This window comes from Papaver somniferum, chromosome 5 (assembly GCF_003573695.1).
Source record: "Papaver somniferum cultivar HN1 chromosome 5, ASM357369v1, whole genome shotgun sequence".
NCBI classification, from domain to species: Eukaryota; Viridiplantae; Streptophyta; class Magnoliopsida; order Ranunculales; family Papaveraceae; genus Papaver; species Papaver somniferum.
The window spans coordinates 135,279,834-135,299,250 of NC_039362.1; the positions used below are offsets into that span (position 1 = coordinate 135,279,834).

Sequence of the window (19,417 nt, forward strand, 5' to 3'; positions counted from 1 at the left end):
AAGTATTCTAGATTAAAGAATCAAATCAAGATCACTGTTGCGAACTTTAAGAATGATGATATGCATTTTCACAATCAAACTATTCAAATGGTTTGTGATGACCATAGCATTCCTCATTCTGATTATCCTTGTCTCTTGGAGGAGATCCCAAAGAACATTCACAGTCTGATTATTTCTGATAGCGAAGCTGATGATGAAGAATATGATGGTGATGAAGGTTCTGATGAAGATGAAAGTTCTGATGCAGACGAAGAAGGAAACAAGTCTGATGAAGATGATGAAGGATCAACTAAGAAGTAGTCTTTGTTTCTTTCTTTAATCTTCTGTAATACTTGTACATTTATTCCTCCTTTCTGTATATTTGCGAATTCTTTTGGTTTTCCATATTCCTTAATATATGAGTTTCTTTCATTTTGACATGCATTCATTAAAACAATTCTTCCTTGCAATATGGTTAATCAATATAATCATTAATTTTTTAATTTTTGCGTAAATCTATCATGTGGAGACAAATAACATTTTCTAATTTCATTCATTCCCATACTTGCCTCTGGTATTTGTATCCAAATGAGAGATTTTGCAGATTTTTCTTATTTTGTGCCTCAACTTCGCATTTGTTTATCTATAATTTCGCAATCTCATGCAAAGTGAATTTTGACTTTTTTCAAAATCTCATTCTTGTGTGGTCTTATTTTGCCTTCCTAATTAAAGGTCTTATTATGCCACCTCTTGTCATTGCGAAAAAATCGCAGGACGTTCTTGCACTTTCATGCAAAAACCCATTGATCTTTCCTTAACTTTTTCTTTTGTATTATGGCCTCTTCAAGAATGTTGCGACAATATGATAGGCCTAAATATTCTTGCGAAAATTAATCCCCATGACATTGTCGTCTTGCGAAGAAATCGCAGGACGTCTTCGCACTTTCATGCGAAAACCCATTGATCTCGTCTTATCTTTTTCTTTTGTATTATTGCCTCTTCAGGATTGTTGCAAAAATATGACAAGCCTTAATACCCTTGCGAGTGAAAATCCTCATGACGTTTGCGTCTTAAGACACTTATCAGCTCACTAATGGAGGGTGCCGCCCTTATCTTCCCACTGGTTTCCCCTTCAAGGAGGCGTACTTCTACCATACAAGGTTAGATCTTCCCATCCAGTCTTAACAACAACCATTTGTTTTCGCAGCCTCTTATCCCTTTTACCTATAGGTCTTATGGTTACGAGACTGCACCCTAAGTGGGGTTTTCTTCGGGCCGAGTGCAGTATAAGCCAAGACTTGTCAAGAATGGCAAGGTACGCTTCAAACGCCCCTGGCACTCTTGACTCAACCGTGTACCTCGGCGCCTTCATCAGATTCTGCACTCCTTGGGAGAGTCCTTATTACCTTAGTCGCCCAACCTAAATCATATGCTTAAGCTGAGAATCCAAGGTGCCTCTCCTGGATGGGATTTATTGACCCCAAATCTCCATGACTCAGGTTCCGGTGGCGGTGTAGCCTTTCCCTGAGCCATGCAATAGGTACCCCCTTATATGACGTACTTTACGTCTTACATTTGCCTCTTGCGAAATTGTATTCGCGAACTAGGGTGTACGCCATAAAGGTTCGCCCCTTTCTCTTTTGTCATTGTTCTCTGATTGTCTTTTGTAGAATTCATTATCTCTGCGAGATTCTTGCACATCATCATATTGTATTTGCATTTTGCAATCTCAATTTTGTCATTCAATAAAATGTATTTTTGAGAATTTTATTTATTGCGAGAGTGTCGCAACAAATCAATCATTCATACATTACCTTTGGTATCCTCTGCTTCTTTGTTATTTTCTGTTATTGTTTCCTTGGTAGTGGTATGTTTACCATTTTTTATTCTGAGCTAGCATTAGTTTCGCAACATCTCTTTTTCTTTTCTTTCGATTGCATCCACCATCAACCCCTCACTTCTTTGTGTCTCTTTGATTTTGTGTCGCTAATTTTCCTTCTTGTTTGCTCTTCCTTCGCAAGATTCTATCTCAGTTTCGTAACACCTTTTTCCTTCAACCCAATCTCCCTTTATGATTCCTACACCGCTGGGGTGAGGGAATTTGATGCACTGGTGGAAAGTTGAAGATACACCTAGAATCCCATGTAGCCAAGGTCGACCAATTAATGCATTGTAGGGTGATTCTACATCAACGACACAGAAGATATTCCCTTCAATGGAATTCGCATAGTAACCTCCCCTTTAGGATTGTTGGCAGTACCATTAAAACCATATATCTTATATGTTGATGGTATAAGATCATCATCTCTTCCTCCTATAGTTTTATAAGTATGATAAAATAAGATGTTCACAGAGCTTCCAGTATCGATCAGAATCCTATTAATTTCCCATGAATCTTCAGCTTCATCATCCTTATCTTCTTTCTGTTTTGGATTAATTTATAATTTTACTACCAATGGATTATCATGTACCTCTTCACCTTCAGGGATTTCTTCTGCAGTAAAAGAAATAATCTGTTTCTGTCATTCCTCTAGTGGCGAGATTTTCGCAATATTCATAATTTCTCTTCCATCGTTATCTCTTGCGAACACTCTACTCAAAACATTGTCATGAAAATCTTCAATTGTCTTGTATGAATGTACGATAGAGTGACAGAATAGATTCTTTGCTTTTGCACCAACTTCTATGAAGAATGTTTCCTTCTTTTTCATTGTGTTTACTTTGTGATGTTCTGGTGGTGGTGGCAATGGTTGATATTGTGGGTGCCCTACCAAAAAGTGATTTAGTTTTCCTTGATCTATCATTCTCAGAATAATTCTTTTTACATTTCTGCAATCATTTGTAGTATGTCCATGAAAATGATGATAAGAACAAAACTCATGACTTCTGTGGTTTGGAGGTGGTTCCGTTCCCATGTTCCATGGTGTTGGTATATTCTCCATCAAAATTATAGCTTCCCATATTTTCTCCACACTTGCATTTAGAGGTGGCATATTGATTTCTTCCCATACTACCTTGTGACCTCCTTGTCCCCTATTATAGTTTTGTCTTTGACCTCCATAAGTTTCTTGTGGCTGATCGAGTCTTGGAATATTGTTATTTCCACCACGATTGTAGAAATTTCTTTCTCCTTCATACTCCTCTTGATCTCGGCTTACCATAGCCACCAGTTTCTGTTGATTGTTACTCGTCACCTTCTCTTGTTGTACTTGCGAAGTATTCGCCATTTTGTTTATTAGCTTGGGTAATAAGCTTGCATTCACTGTTTGTGAACTGGAGTTCGCAACTGGGTATGATTCCATTTCATTTTGCCTTTCCTCTAGAGCAATATATTCTTCTTGAAGTTCTCGCAATTCAGTCATTGTGATCGTATTCTTGACTCTGAAAATTTGGATATACAATAGGTTGGTTGCAAACATAGCATTTATAAATGATAATATAAGATATCTCTCATCTACACGGCCAGCCATTTTGCTACACATAGTCCTCCATCTTTTAGTTAGGTGCTTCAAACTTTCGCCAATCCTTTGTTTTAATCCAAACACGTCTTCAATACCAGGTCGCGAAGAATTATTACTTATATATGCCCCCAGGAATGTAGTCTGCAAATGATTGAAGGATGTTATTGTATTCTTTGGTAGACTTTCGAACCATTTTAACGCCTCCCCTGTTAAGCTGGATGCGAAATATTTGCATAATACATCATCATGATTTTCCCATTGCAACATGCACCTCACGTAGGCTTTAATGTGTTGAATTGCACAAGTTGTTCCATCAAAAATACTGGTTAATGCGGGCGAATTTCATTTCGGTGGTATTCCTCCTAGTTGTACTTCCCTTGTAAATGGAGTTTTCGCAGCTTCTTCTATAGCTTCATCCAATTGTCTTCTGCCTACTTCTCCTCTATTATTTAGTATTCCTCTCATTTCTTCTAATTCTTTCAAGATTTGTTTATTTACACCTGAATTTTGATCCATTGGTCTTTTTAATTTCGCTTCTCTTCTTATGAGTTCATGTCTTTCTTCTCTCGCGAAATTTTGCATTTCTTCTTCATTATCCTCATCTCGTCTTCTTTTGAGTCTCTTCTTCATCTCTATCTTGAATTCGCATATGATTATGTCTCTCATTTTCCCCTTCATGATTTTGTTCATTTCTTATTAATTTCATTCGTTGTCTTTCAGCCATCCTCTGTATTCTATCATACTCTTCATTGATATTACCGTTATTCCGGTTTTGTGTACGCCTTCTTTCTCGATTGTCGTGATTGTTCTGGAGAATTGTCTCCTGAAGCTCTTGTTCTTCCATTTCCGCTCTCAATCTTTCACGTTCGCAAATTAAACGTGCTTGTTCAGCATAATGTCTTTCAATTTCTTCTTCAATCGTCTGTTGATTTCTTTGAGTTTCTCTTCATGTAAAATTCTCCTTCCTTCCTCTCGATTTCCTTCGCCATCTTGGTCATTTCGTCCCTGACGTTGTCCGTTCTCTTGATTTCTACCATTTTGCCTATCATCAAAAGTTTCATCTTGTGGAACGTAACGATCATCAGTTCTTTTTTTATTTTCGCGATATTCTTCATTAGGATTTGATATTTCTTCTTGAATATTGTTTCCAGCGTTAATTGTGGGTGAGTTTCGCCTCATTTCTCTTCTAGTCGATCTTGAATATGATTTTGTAATACTTCCCGATCTTCTACTCTGTAGTCTCATATTTTCCATCCTCAATTCGTGATTTTGCCTTGTTAAATTCGCGCGTTCTTCTGCCTCAGCTCTTCTTTCTTCGTGTATTCTTTGTCTCAACGTTTCTAACGCTCCAATTTCCTCATCTCCATGAATTATTCCTTCATCTGCTTCTTGATTTCTCTCTACATGTCTATGGTTTCTGGTTTTTTGCTCTTCTTCTACTTCTTCTGCTGAATTTGATTGCCAAGTGTGTATACTCACCCTATCATAATCTGTATTCCTCCCTTGTACTAGTGTTTGTTGAATTGGTGGTTGAATTTGATTTTCTCTATTACTTCTCATTCTAGTAGATTCTCCCATTTCACTTCTTTCCCTTCCAGCAATTCTCTTGCTTCTTTTAACAGTAGTTGGTTGTTCTGATGTATTTCTTCTTCTAGCCATTTCTTCAATGTTAACGAATTGCAAGAAATTATGTAAAATTCTTAATCAATCACTCCAAATCTTCACAAATCTCAATATTAATCTTCAATTTTTTCTAGAATAATCTTCAATGTTCCCTGTTTCTAGCGCCATTATGTAGTTGCAGGAAATCCTACACTACACCCCTCATATGATTTTATTAACATTCAACTCATTTTAGATTAACAATCTTAATTTTATTGATGAATCTTTGAACAATCTTACAAGAAAAGATAAAGGAATTGAGAATAACCACTGTTCTAGATTTTCTCTCTCCTATTTACTTGTTTCTTACTCAAAAAATGATCTCTCCTTTCCTTTACAACTGAACGACTATTTATAGGGAAGTATATAGTGGATGACAGCTAATCTGTCCTTTATTTTCGGATATGTCTTGCGACATTCTCGCAACCTTACAAATGTTAATCTCGCAAACTCTCTTATTTTCGCAGAACCATCACATTTTTCTCATGATTTTAGCTGACGTCGTTTATTATGTCACTTCTGAAATTGTTCTGCGACGTTGTTGTGTTGTTGATAGTTTCGCTGAGGCATTATGCTGTGAGATTCTGATCCTACAAGGTCATAGTGACAAAAGAAAAGGAAACTAGAGAAGAGCATTACATCAAAAGATATACAAGCTAGAGAAAAATAGCACAATGCTTGAGCATCTCTCAAATCCTTATCCTTGTATCTCTTAAGTTAGACACAAGAATAGGACATTCTGTTGTTAGGTAGCAGAGGGAGACATAGTCTCACCATAGGTTCTTAGAGAGTAGCTGTAATTTCCTCCAGGATATCTTATCTCAGCATTTCTTATCCTTTCACTGCAACTTCCAGGAAAAAGGGTGCGTCTCGCAGTCCTTATGGGAATCACTGGTGAGAAACCTTTCTGATAACAAAGTCTAGGACCTCTAGAAATAGGTTCTATGGGATTTTCCGAAGTTGGTCTCCACACACTAGACTTAGATTTATCAGATTTTTTCTTATAAGCACAGGACATGCTTTCATTGGTAGCCCGAGAGTTTACAACTGTCCTGTAATTATTTCTAGGAGAGAGATCATTTTTATAAGATGCCTGGTTTCCTGTGAAAGGGACCTTAACTGTAGCAGTCGTCCGACTATTTACTCCATTGACAGTAGAAAGAAGAAATTTGTGAAGTTCATAAACACGTTTCTTTCTGGTAAAATAATGGATAGAATAGTGATTTCCTTTTCCACAGAAGGTTCATATTCGTGGAGGAGAAGCAACAACTGGTACTTGTTTACACTTCATAGCCACCGGAGAAGATTGAAAGTTATGAAAACTTTTCTTAACACAATATTCATCTGGAGAAAATTTCATTCTGTATAGTAACTCATGAGAATTAGTTTGTGCAGAAGAATTTTTCTTTAAAACAGAGTTTTCCTTTTCCAAGGAATTGCACTGTCCATGGGCTATGACAAGTGATGCTTCAAGTTTTTTTTTCTCAACACGAAGTCTGTCAAGATCAGATGAATGCGTCTTGATCAAACATTTTTCTCTAATTGAGCTTTCTTTAACCAGCTTTTCAAGATCACAAATCTTTTCATGATGTATATTGTTTTCTTGAAGAAGTTTCTCAATTTCCTTAGAGAATGACACTATAATGTTATAGAGTACTTGTTCACAATCAATAGACTTTTCAAATTCATCAATCAGTTGTACATGATCCTTGAGATCAACAAACTCTGTAGAATTTTTTGAAATTCTGGTGAGCTCCTTTTCAGCCTTTGCCATTATGTCCAATGTCTCATTGGAGGAAGAATGACCAACACAAGATGGGACAATCTTCTTACTTCGGGATTCGGAAGAATCATCTAAGGAGTGACCCTTTGAGGTATTTCCGAGACACTTGACAAAATTGACAGCTTTAGGAGGAATTTTTGGTATGCGTATGAGATTCTATCCACAGACTCAGATTGCCACAAATACAGACTTATAAGGTCTTTAACGTGTTTGCCCGCTCTGATACCAATTGAAAAAGCGGGGGTCTAACAACACCACCCAATATTTCGCTTAGCAATCTGTATGGACTAACTTCGAAATACTTTGCTAGAGAATCAACTAGACAGTCAGACTCAATCTAGATAAAAGTATCTCAAGGAGTTAACATCTCTCTCTTGATTTGATTTTTACTCAAGCTAAAATCAATAGCGAGTATATATCAAACACAAGGAATAACTTGGACGGTACCAAAGACCAATGTCCAAGGATCAATCAATATCAATCAACAACCAAAGGTTGGATTTCCAATTGATGATCACGAACGCACAACCTGTATTATTTCAATTATATAAAATATAATGCGGAAAAGAAATAACACAGAAACCAGAAGTTTTGTTAACGAGGAAACCGGAAATGCAGAAAAACCCCGGAACCTAGTCCATATTGAATACACACTGTATTAAGCCGCTACAGACACTAGCCTACTACAAGCTAACTTCGGACTGGACTGTAGTTGAACCCCAATCAGTCTCCCACCAATCCAAGGTACAGTTGTACTCCTACGCCTATGATCCCAGCAGGATACTGCGCACTTGATTCCCTTAGCTGATCTCACCCACAACCAAGAGTTGTTGCAACCAAAAATCGTAGACTTGATAATAAACAAGTCTGTCTCACACAGAAAAGTCTATCAAAGGATAAATCTGTCTCCCACAGATAAAACCTAGGTTTTGTTCCGTCTTAATATATGAAATCAAGGTGAACAGGAACCAATTTATAATCCGGTTTTATATTCCCGAAGAACAGCCTAGATTAATCAATCACCTCTCTACAATCCTTCCTGACTACACAAGCGGTTTGTCGAGGAATCAGAAATAGTGAGACGAAGATTTTTGTGACTTCTTTATCTATCCTATCGGAGAACTCTCACGATCTCAAGCCAATCAAATATTGTATTCGTACGATAGAAGATGCAAGATCAGATCACACAACTATGATAAAAGTAGTATCGGTCTGGCTTCACAATCCCAATGAAGTTTTTAAGTCGTTAACTTGGTTTTAGAGAAGAAAACCAAAGGTTAAAGGAGAATCGACTCTAGCGAGCGCACTAGTATCACACAGACGTGTGGGGATTAGTTTTGCACAATGCTAGATGTCTCCTTTATATAGCCTTCAAATCAGGGTTTTTCCTTAATTACAAAGCAATCCATATTCACTGTTAGATGAAAACCTGATTTAGATTCAAGATAATATTTCTCAACCGTTAGATCAAAAACTTAGCTTGTCACACACACTTGGGTAGACGTTTACTGGGTTTGTGAAAACCACGTCCAAACGTGTACGTGTATGTTGGTTCAATATAGTAACCCAAAAGGTTAACCATATGAGCATTTCATATTAACCTTGTTCTTCTTCACCATAACTAGTTCAATTAACTCAAATGAACTAGTTAAAGAGTTTTTCAATTGCTATGAGATCTTATGTAACTACACAAGACACAATTGAAACAAAGATGATTCTATTCGATTGAATCGGCTCATTAACTTTATAGCCACGGTTTGCATAAAGCATTCCTTAGTAATTTAAGTTTCATGTTCAGAGCACATCTTTAGATCATAACCTCTTAAGCTCACAAACAAGTTCCCGGACTTAAGACAACCGGTGGAGTTTTCCAAACTCAGCAGAAAATCTCGGCAAAGAGACTTTCGCCAGTTCGCGGACTAGGTTCGCGGACTTACACGCAAACGAGTTTTCGGAAATTCCCAGCAGAAATTCTCGGTACAAGAACTTCTGTCAGTTCGCGGACTGAGTTCGCGGACTTGGGAAAGCCAATTCCTCTGGTTTCTCTCAATCAACAAAGTTCGAAAACTTCGGATTAAAGAATACATGGTTATGTAATTTAAACTCTCATTCCAATCATTGAGACATTCTCAGAGGACGTTATATAGCGCTTATTCACAGACCGTTTGCCGTCAGAGCAATTCTCAAAGTAATTGAAACTTTTCATGACTTTCGTCACTAGGTGAAGATAAACTTGATCAAAGCGAAACGCTTTACCAACACATGATTTCGAGATATAGATAGGCGAGATATACTCGACTCGAAATATCAAATGTGTATGATCCAGTCTATATAGCATACGACTTTTGTCTCATAAGATGTAGGAGATAGAAGAGATAGACTTTTGAGTGATAGATAAGTTCAAGTCTCCACATATCTTTTTGTTGATGAAGTTCCACGGTTCCTTGAGTAGATCTTCGTCGTTGTATGATGAATCGACATGAAGTCCTTGAGCTCAACTACACTTTTCTATCCTAGTCCGAGACTTAGCTATGAAGGCTAGAAATCAAGACTTATAATTTTAATCACTAACATTGTCAAACATGCTTGAGATAGCAAGGCATGCGAGGTCAATCGAGCTATGCTCTAACAGTAATGAAATGTTCTGAGTTTAGTTGTTTTTGATTGATCATCATCTGTACCAATGTTATTATGGTATCAGACATGTTAGGTTAGGGTTTTTTGTTCTTCATCTCTACCTTTCGGTCTCTGTTGATTTTCATATTTAGATTATCAAATCTGTTTCTTCTTCTTTGGATCTTTGATCATTATTCAACACTGGTGTTCTTGGTGATCTGGTTTTTCAAGAATTTATCATCATCTCTTCTCCTTCGAAATCTCATATCTATTTCGTTTTCAACTTTTATATTGTTTTATGATCTTCTTGATTCACAACAAAACATATATTGTGAACATTTCTTTCTCAAATTTCTGAGTTTCTATCTTGTTCTTGATTTTTTTTTATGATTCAAGACTTTCCATCTCAGATGTCGATGGAAAATCCAACAACTTCTTCTTTTTCTCGAGTTTCCTTGAATCACATAAATAATTTTGTCACCCTCAAACTCAAAGAAGACAATTATTTCACCTGGTGAAGTCTCATGAATCCAGTGATCCAACGATAAAAACTGATGAAATTTTTGGATGGATCTTATCCATGTCCTCCTCAATTCACCTCACAAAGGAATTAACCTAATGGAATTGAGAATCCAAATTACACTGATTTTCTTGAACAAGATTCTACTATCCAAATGTGGATAAACTATACTATATCTGACTCAGTTAAAAGACAATTCCTCCTCTCATACTTCACCTCTCATCACAAAGAATGATTATGACATGACTACTAGAGGCAAAAATGTGATTTATACACCAAAGTCATATTCTGCTACAAAGCATCCACTTCCACTTGCCTTTATGTCTGTTTTTCCTAAGAGTATTGCAGCTACTAATAAGAATAAAGTATGAATAGTATCTTCAGTTGCAGAATATAGTGCACTCATGCAGGCTGGTACTTGGTCTCTTGTTCCACCTGATGTTGCTCAAAACCTAATAGGTTGCAAGTGGGTGTTCAGGATTAAGTATAATGCAAAATGGAAGTATTGATAGACATAAAGCAAGACTGGTAGCTAAGGGTTATTATCAGCAACCTGGACTTGATTATGAAGAAACATTTAGTCATGTAGCTAAGCCTCCAACTATCAGAATAATACTCTCAATGACAGTACAGTTTGATTGGAAAATACATCAACTTGATGTCAGTAATGCTTTCTTACATGGTGATTTGCAGAAAGAGGCTTATAGTCTCAACCACCTGGTTTTATAGATCCTGGAAAACCAGATCATGTGTGCTTGTTGCATAAAGCCATTTATGGACTTAAGCAAGCCCCAAGGGCATGGTATGACAAGTTAAGTAATGATTTAAAATCTCTGCATTTTTTCAACTCAGCTTCATATACTTCTCTTTTTGTGCATAAAGATGGTGATCAAATAACAATGGCTCTTGTCTATGTGGATAACATTTTATTAACTGGTTATTCATCAACATTTCTTCAGTTTTTCATTACTCAGCTTCAACTGCATTTTCCTATCAAAGACTTACATGTTACATTTCTTTCTTGGTCTTGAAGTTAAGAGAAGTGCAGTTGATCTTCAGAAACATCATATGGAGGGTGCAAAACCTTGTTCCACCCCCATTAAAGTATCAACTAAGCTGAGTAATACAACAGGAGAAATTTTGGATAATTCAACTGAGTACAGATCCTTAGTAGGGCACTACAATATCTTACTTGGACTACGCCAGATATCTCTTTTTCAGTTAATTTAGTTTACTAGTTCATGCAGCATCCTAGAACTGAACATCTTCTGGTAGCTAAGAGACTCTTAAGATATCTTAAAGGTACTCTAGATTTTGGCTTACATTTTTCGAAAGGAAACTCTTTTCTTGGTGGATTCTCTGATGCAGATTGGGCAGGAAGTATTGATGACAAGAGATCCACTGGAGGCTACTGTATATCTTTGAGTTCAAATATTATTTTTTGGTCTTCAAAGAAACAAACAACTGTGGCTAGATCCAGTACTGAGGTTGAATACAGAACTTTAGCACACAGTGCAGCTGAGATGGTATGTGATAATATTAGTTCCATTTCTCTTGCTTCCAGTCCAGTGATGCATTCTAAGATGAAACATGTCCATTTGGACTATCACTTTTTCAGGGAACTTGTTCGGTCTAAAGCTTAGGATATGTTTTACGTTCACAGTCTTGATCAGTTAGCTGACATTTTTACTAAAAGTTTACACAGTCCTAGATTTTTAATGCTTCGATCCAAGCTTATGGTCACTCTTATACCCATCAGCTTGGGGGGGTAAAGACAGAGCAGAGTGCAGTGATTACAAAGCAGTGCAAGATAAGGAAGTGTGCAGCAGAGGATAAGAATTATTGCACACAAATATTTCTGTAAGTCGCACATGTTTCATGTATGTGTGACAGACTGTTGACAGGCGGTTTAAGTCAGTTGTACGGGTATATAAAGATGACCATAACAACTTTACTCTTTGTAATTAATGAAACGTTCTGAGTTTAGTTGTTTTTGATTGATCATCATCTATAGCAATTTTACTAAAGTCCAGATACCAAAATACAAATTTGCCCAATTATTATTTGTTATGTCATCACCAAATTACAAGAACTGGTAAAGGAATGGGAGATGAGGAATGAAATATACAAGTATGAAAAGAAAAAGAAAATCAGTAACCAAATGTTAGTATATCCCGGAGCCACTTAGGCATCAAATAATGTCGATTTTAAAGGATTGTCGAGCTTCAATTCTCTTGATACTATAAGGTTGTTAGAACAAGAAGTAGCATTGAAACACATAATGCAAGCACCATGGAGCACGAACGAGATGCAGATGAAGGCTTCAATCCAGTGAAGCCAATGTCATATGCTATACTCCCATCAGCTTTAAACAGTCCGAAATTCCTCTCAGACGTTGGCCCTGGCTTTGAGTTCTCATTGAATAACGCAAAAACGTAAGCCTTCACAGGTATCTTTGGTCTCAATGGGGTTCCTTTATTTTTCAAGAGCCGTTTACGAAGATTCTTGTTATATGTTTTAGCGTTTTTAAGTGACGCCCCGATTTCATTTGGATCTCCCTGTGACGCCCAGCCAGTTTCTGACACAATAACCTCCATGTTCTCAAATCCTGCAGCAGCTAGAGCAGCGTAAGCTGCATCAACCTGCGCCTCAAACATGTTATCGTAATGGAGACTATTCTTTGGATCCACAATCCCCGGATTTTTCTCAAATAGAGCGTAGTTGAGATGGATATGTTGAGGATCACTAATGTAAGCCAAAAATGGGTAGGCATTGATGTAAAAAGGAGAATCAATTTGTGAAAAGAACTGCAGGAGTGGTTTCATGTACTGCATAACATCCTCCTTGAATACACACGACGATGGAGGATAAGAGTTTGCGAATACACCCTCTGAATGTGGAGTAGATACCTTGATCAAGTTAGTTAGATCGAGCCGGTCAAGAGCACTGTAAACGTTCTTGACTGCACCTAGAAGAACTTCCGAGGTTGCTGCGTCGCCACGACCCAGTATCTCATTACCTACAGATATCCCTCGAATATGTGTGTCAGGAAGATATGGTTGAACGTTATCTTTCACCCAAGCCATGGCTTTATCCTCATAGACGCTCATGTCTGCCAGTATTTCGTTCGGGATACAAACCGATATTTCAATTCCAGAATTACTGAAAGCTTTGAGGACAGTTGGTTCTGCATCATAGATTCGGACGTTCTTTATCTTTGCTGCTTTTAAAAGCGTCACTACACTCTCCGGCTTCGGGATATTGTCAGCGAGCCTCCCGTAGTTTACCCCGTACGTCCCGGTGAACGCTTGAGCTATCAAGTTACACAACAGACACAAAACTCAAATGTAAGTAACTAAGCAAGCAGAAATAAAGATTACAAAGAATCCACAATGGTGTCTGACAGAATGTGGAACATATATACCTGTATATGCTAGGAGGATGAAGAGCAGGAAGCAAAGGACGAATTGACGAGAAAAATGAGCCATTGATTTGATTGGATTGAGAGGAAATGGACATATAATTTGTAGGAAACAGAAATGGAATCTCTGGTATTGAAGAAAAGGAATAGATAAAATTCAAGTCTTGTAGAATGCTTCATTTGGCGAAATGCCATTTTGATTAACCACATTTTCTTCCGATAGACGACTTCTCTATGGTTAAAAAGAGTGCGAGACTCCTCTTGGAATCAATACCCTGCTTCTTTTTCTTCTCAAAGTAGACACCTTTTTAGTACTTAGATTAAGTTTTTTTTTCCATAATGAAATAATTAATATGTACTTTTCTTGGGTAAACTGGAACCAGGAATGTACTTGGAAGAGTTTTACCATGTTAATCACAAACTTAAACATGCAAATGGATTGATTGAAGAAAGGTTTTTGCTGAGCACCTTCTATGGATTGTACGGTTCATTCTTCGCTTTCTGGGGAATCATACCTTTCGGATCAAGTTTAGAACCACCTAACTTGGATCAAGAAGCATCTCCAGAATGCATATGTTTCTAATCAGATTCATTTTCCTGCATTCCCATAAAATATTTCCTATGGATGGGGAAGCACGTAACAAGTGCGAAGCGAAATGGAACAAAATACACTAAACAATTATGTGAAAAAGGTCTTGACATGAATCCATAGTTTAATAACAGCAGTAACTGGACACATACAGCAATTTTCACTTAACTTACATGCATAACTACAAATTTAAAATCCGAGTCTGGTGCAATGCAGCAACAACAAAAAAGGGCCTAATCCATGAGTGTACTGGGGTAGATCATAGAAATATCGCGCCATGAACAATCAGATCAAACATCAATTTTAGACTACAGTTATATGAAAAGGACTCTTATCAGGGATTAGGAGAGATGGGACTAGATTCAACAGCTCACAGCAGGGGGGGTGGAGGCGCATCAACTCGACCCATTTGATTACCATGTGAAGCTTGTTTGTCTTTGACCTCCCCGACAGATTGACCTCCAGTGCCATTGATCTTTTCGCTCTCTACTCCAGAGGAAACAGCACCATCTTCTTTTTTAACTTCTTCGTGATTTTCACCCTCTTTATTTGCTTTTGGTAGGTGTGCCTCCTCTTTTCCGATTTCTTTGCTGCCTGGAGTCTCCTCAACAACAGCAGCTTCCTTATCTTTCTTATCATCAATATTCATACCTGCATCTTTTTGTACGTCAAAATCCTTGTCCGCATCACTTTTTGCAACAATGGGTACATCAACCTTTTTCTCGGCCTGAACTTCAACCATGGGTACATCAACCTTTGTCTCTGCCTGAACTTCAACCATGGGTACATCAACCTTTTTCTCTGCCTGAACTTCAGCAGGTGTTACCTCACCATCTTTCTCTCCTGAAACTTCTGCAGGCGCTGCCTCGACATCTTTCGCGCCTTGAGTTTCTGGTACGTCAACACTTTTATCTCCTTCAACATCTACAGTTGCAGGAGGAACAGTTCCTGTATCATCCTTCATGATTTCTTTAGCTATATCTTCAATTTTCATGTCCTTTGGCACTTCTGCTTCAATGTTATTCTCACTGTCATTTCCTTCGACAGCCTTCTCTTTCTCTACTCCTTCAGCAGCTTCCTCTTTCTCTGTTCCTGGTTTATCTTCCTCGGTTACTTCTTTGTCTTGCATGACAACGTCTTTGTCCCCTTCATCGTCTTTCTGAACAACTTCTGCTTCTTTATTATCCTTCCTACCACTTGACAATTTCTTACTCCGTTTCCTTGTAGGCGTCTCAATTTCAGGAGGTGATATAGCCTTCACCTTCTGACTGATCCTCACGGATCTCCTTGGAGTTTCACCTGTTCCCCAATCAAACTCTGATAACGCAGGGCCACCAGGGTGTGACTTGAGGAATTGCTCCAGTTGTTTTCTGGTGTGAAACTCCTCGCCGGATGGAGCAGTGAATACGATTTCGTTCTTTTTAGGTGTTCCTCCTCTTTTCTTCACAATGAACTGCACAAACTAGAGAAGCACAGTGGATGCAATGAGTTAAACTACAACACAGTTTTGGTCCTTCACCTACTTTAGAGTACACATAAACTGGTTAGGGGCAAACCTAATTATAATTCAGATATGTATGATAAGTCGAAAGAAACTAAAATGGCATGTCAGCATAGAATGACAAATGGTGCTCTACAGTCAATATTTTAAGCTTATCTACCTAGAAAAAGCATTCCTTTCAATCTACAAATGGTGGTGCACTTATAGTCACATCATAATACAGCCCTTCATACTTCATAACCCAGCATATCCTTGCCTCCCACAAATATGGAAGGGTCCTTCAAAGGTAAGTTGGAAACAAAAGAACTGAATGGCAAATATAAGATGATTACACCGACGTTAACGTCACATATGTTACAAAACATTGGTCATAATTTCACGTTATTTATTCCAAAATAATGACTTACGAAACTAGGTTTGAAGGTTGCAAGCTAGTAAACCAACTTATTCATTTGACTACAACTCTCTTTGAAATATGTTTTTTTAGAGGTTGGAAACAACGTTGTCATCTAGTAATATCGCTATGTACTCCAAAACTTCAATCATTAGCCCAAATAAATTTTCATCCCCCCCAAAACGACTCTCAACAAAAGCAAATAGTCCAGACTCAAGAATCATGGAAAACCAACTTGGTGACACGGATATAATAAAGCATCGCTCTAATCCTCTTGACATGAAGAATGATAAAGAGATCATAACAGCGTGAGCATATCGCATCTTCAAGTTAAAAAGGATAGATGTTGAGCACATTACAACCGCTTATCCTATGAATAAACAAAATAAAAGCAGCACATAGCAGCTGAGCAACTAGGGAAAAAAAGTAACACCACACAGATATCAAACTTTATATTCTCATCAAATCGTCTTAAACTCTCATACATACACATACAAAATTTCACTCCAACTGCCCATACAGACCAACTTAACTAGCTTCAAGTGATGTGGAGCAAAAGAAACTTGTAATCACATACTAAGCGAAGTAGAATGAAAACGACATACACACACGCGCGGATAAACTGCCGAAAGTAAATGACAAAACAGATGCCCATTAATATAATCAATTTCCTAACAAAACAATATACCAAGACAAAAAAAACACAGCCAAGTATACCCATAACTCATTTAGGAAGCAAATTTAGAAAAACTGAAGCTATCTTTACACGTGTTAAGCTAATGTTAGAAAAACATATTTCAAGACCAAAAACACCAAATCATATGATTTCCCCTTTGTTAGCAACAAACCCTAGAAATAAAATTCAACAATAAAAGGTACAGAAAATCAGGAAAAGAAATCCTTTAAAAACAACAGGATTTCCCAAAAAAGACCATACATGAACTTAAAACCCCTGATAAAAAAGAAGAGACATTTGATTTCCACAAACCCTAACACATGAAATTAACTCACTTTAACCCAAATTTTCATACTAAAATGCACAAAACAAACACACACTAGACCAAAACAAACAAGAAATTAAACTCACTACTTCTTAAAAAAGAAAAAACACCCAAAATAGGAAAAAGAAAGTACCTTTTTGTTCCAACCAGGAGGTGCAGGAAGCTCAATAGAAACAACTTCATCTTGACTACTCTTACCACCTTCTTTCTCCACTTTACTAGTAGTAGTAGCCATACTCAAAAACCCTTTCAAACAAACAAGAACATTCAAACTTTTTAGCAAAATTAGAAGAAACCCTCTTTTTCACTTCTAACTAGAAAAATTAGAAGAAACCCCACAATTTTTTTCAGTAAATGAGTAAGAAAGAGACAGAGAAGAGGATAAGTAAGTAAAAAAAAGAGGAAGATTTTGGTTCAAAGTTCAAACCTTTGATTCTCCTTGGTTTTCTAGTTAGTTCTTCTTCTTCTAGTTCTTCAGTGGTGAGTTGAGAAGAAAGAGGTAAACAGTGAGGAATTTTTTAAGCATCAAAAAAATAAATACTCCAAGGGAAAGTCTTTTCTTTCGCTGACATCAATATATGATATGATATCTCTCTTTCCCCTGTCTCTATCTTCTGTTACTGTGAGGGTTTTGTGTGGCAGCAAGAGGCATCTAACTGCTTGACACGTTAAAGTAGTGTGGGTACGGTAACGGTTAGTTATGGATAACGTTACAGTGCTTTTTGTCTTCTTTCTAGGATGGACCGATGGGTATATATTCTGAAAATCCAAAACCCAAACCCAAATGGTACTTTTTCTTGGCGCTTTTCCTGTTCTCTAAGCCTGGCTTGATTGGGTATACCGGATTAATTAGGGTAATACCGAATGAGACAAAATTTGGGTCATTTTGAAGTAAAACAGAATACCCCTTAACCATATATTTTCTAAATGGTTAATAATATATCCTTATTTAATTAACACTAAAAATCTGATTAGGTTAATTAATTGAGTAGATTAAAACTTTTCAAATTATGAATTTGAGTAATGAAATTTTTGATTGAACTTTCGGAAGTTTTTTGATGAAAAAATCTTTTGAAACGGAAATGAAAGCACACTACCCAAACACTTCTAAAGAGGGGATTGCAAAGCTGTTGTATGAAATAATACTCAAAATTAGATAAAAAATCAACACTTTCAGTTCTGAAAGTATGAAAAGTCGGCAAGGTCAACGAATGAAGATCATGCCGACTTTTTTTTGACACATAGGAGACGACAAAAAAATTTTATTAGCCGGCAAGGTCATCAAAAAATACCCTGCCGGCTGTTGAAAATACCCTGCCGGCTGTTGAGAAAAATGTATTAGTCGGCAAGGTCTTCAAAAAATACCCTGGTGGCTGTTGAAAATACCCTGCCGGCTGTTAAGAAAAATGTATTAGTCGGCAAGGTCTTCAAAAAATACCCTGTCGGCTGTTAAAAAATTTAGTAGTCGGCAAGATCTTCAAAAATACCCTGTCGGCTGTTGAATAAATTTGTTAGTCGGCAAGATCTTCAAAAAATACCCTGCCGGCTGTTGAAAAAATTTACAGTCACCATGACTGTTATGAAAATTCGGCAAGATATGCACGTTACGACCTTGCCGACTGAAAACACAGAAATCACAATTTTCGATTTTTAACCTAATATAACAATCAAATCACACAACACAATGATGGATTTGAGTTTAAACATCATTTATAGTCTTCTTTTCGCCGATAGAGTCAACAATTTTTTTGGAAAATCAAAGTTGAAGATTTTTATATGGCTTTGGTTGATGGAAGATGCAGATGAAGGAGAAAAAGAGAAGATTAAGAGTTGTTTAGTTTTTTGATTTTAGGGTTAATGAAATTAAGAAATGGATTTATGTTTAAGATTTAATTAGTTCAAGAATATTAAAGTAAAATCACCCCTTTTTTAACCTCCCCTTAGTAAGGACACTAGGTCCCCTTAAAATTGGGCATAACCCAATTAATCTGAGTATACTCGAATCAAGCCAGGTTTTCTAAGTCAATTTGTGGTAGATTTTTTATTTTTTTTCATTTTTTACCACTCTTGTATACTTCACATGTGTAGCTTTTTCTTTTTGTGTCTTCCGGTGGCTCATGTGATGCACATTGCACATTTTTGGGGTACTGGCTAAATCCAGATTCCAGAAAGAAGAAACAGACATTGGTTATACATTTACTTTTTTTAATTTGGTTTATTCTTAAATAAAAATAAAAAAGACACAAGTATCACTTTTCCTGAAACAGAAGCAGTCCGACAATGTAAAAAGAGGAGAGAAATATAGGTTGAATCAGCCTGTCTGTCTCACTTCTTTGTGACAGTGAATTAGCAGTCATCAACTGCTGGAGCTGGAATTCCAATATTGGGACAAAGACTGTATGTGATTAACGAATGGAAGAATAAGAACAGTTGAAAAAGAATAATAACCTTGATAGAAAAACTATATAATCCCCTGAAAACTAAAAGATC

At 37.0% G+C, this 19,417-nt stretch overlaps 2 protein-coding genes across 3 annotated transcripts; both read right to left on the reverse strand.

Annotated features, from left to right (window-relative positions):
• Positions 1 to 12,055: 12,055 nt before the first annotated feature.
• On the reverse strand, positions 12,056 to 13,556 carry LOC113282814 (glucan endo-1,3-beta-glucosidase 14-like). Its single transcript, XM_026531915.1, has 2 exons — positions 13,446 to 13,556; positions 12,056 to 13,334 (listed from the first exon to the last, which is right to left on the reverse strand). The coding sequence occupies exons 1-2, from the start codon at positions 13,507 to 13,509 to the stop codon at positions 12,262 to 12,264; spliced, it is 1,137 nt and encodes a 378-aa protein (XP_026387700.1). The 5' UTR covers positions 13,510 to 13,556; the 3' UTR covers positions 12,056 to 12,261.
• Positions 13,557 to 14,099: 543 nt separating this feature from the next.
• LOC113282815 (methyl-CpG-binding domain-containing protein 11-like) lies at positions 14,100 to 17,522 on the reverse strand. 2 transcript variants are annotated; one of them, XM_026531917.1, is made up of 4 exons: positions 17,355 to 17,522; positions 17,061 to 17,173; positions 14,825 to 15,493; positions 14,100 to 14,785 (listed from the first exon to the last, which is right to left on the reverse strand). In XM_026531917.1, exons 2-4 carry the CDS (start codon positions 17,160 to 17,162, stop codon positions 14,402 to 14,404), a joined length of 1,155 nt encoding a protein of 384 aa, XP_026387702.1. In that variant the 5' UTR covers positions 17,163 to 17,173; positions 17,355 to 17,522; the 3' UTR covers positions 14,100 to 14,401. The 2 variants fall into 2 exon arrangements, with proteins under 2 accessions (XP_026387702.1, XP_026387701.1); XM_026531916.1 differs by having other exon boundaries at positions 14,100 to 15,493.
• Between the last annotated feature and the right edge of the window lie 1,895 nt (positions 17,523 to 19,417).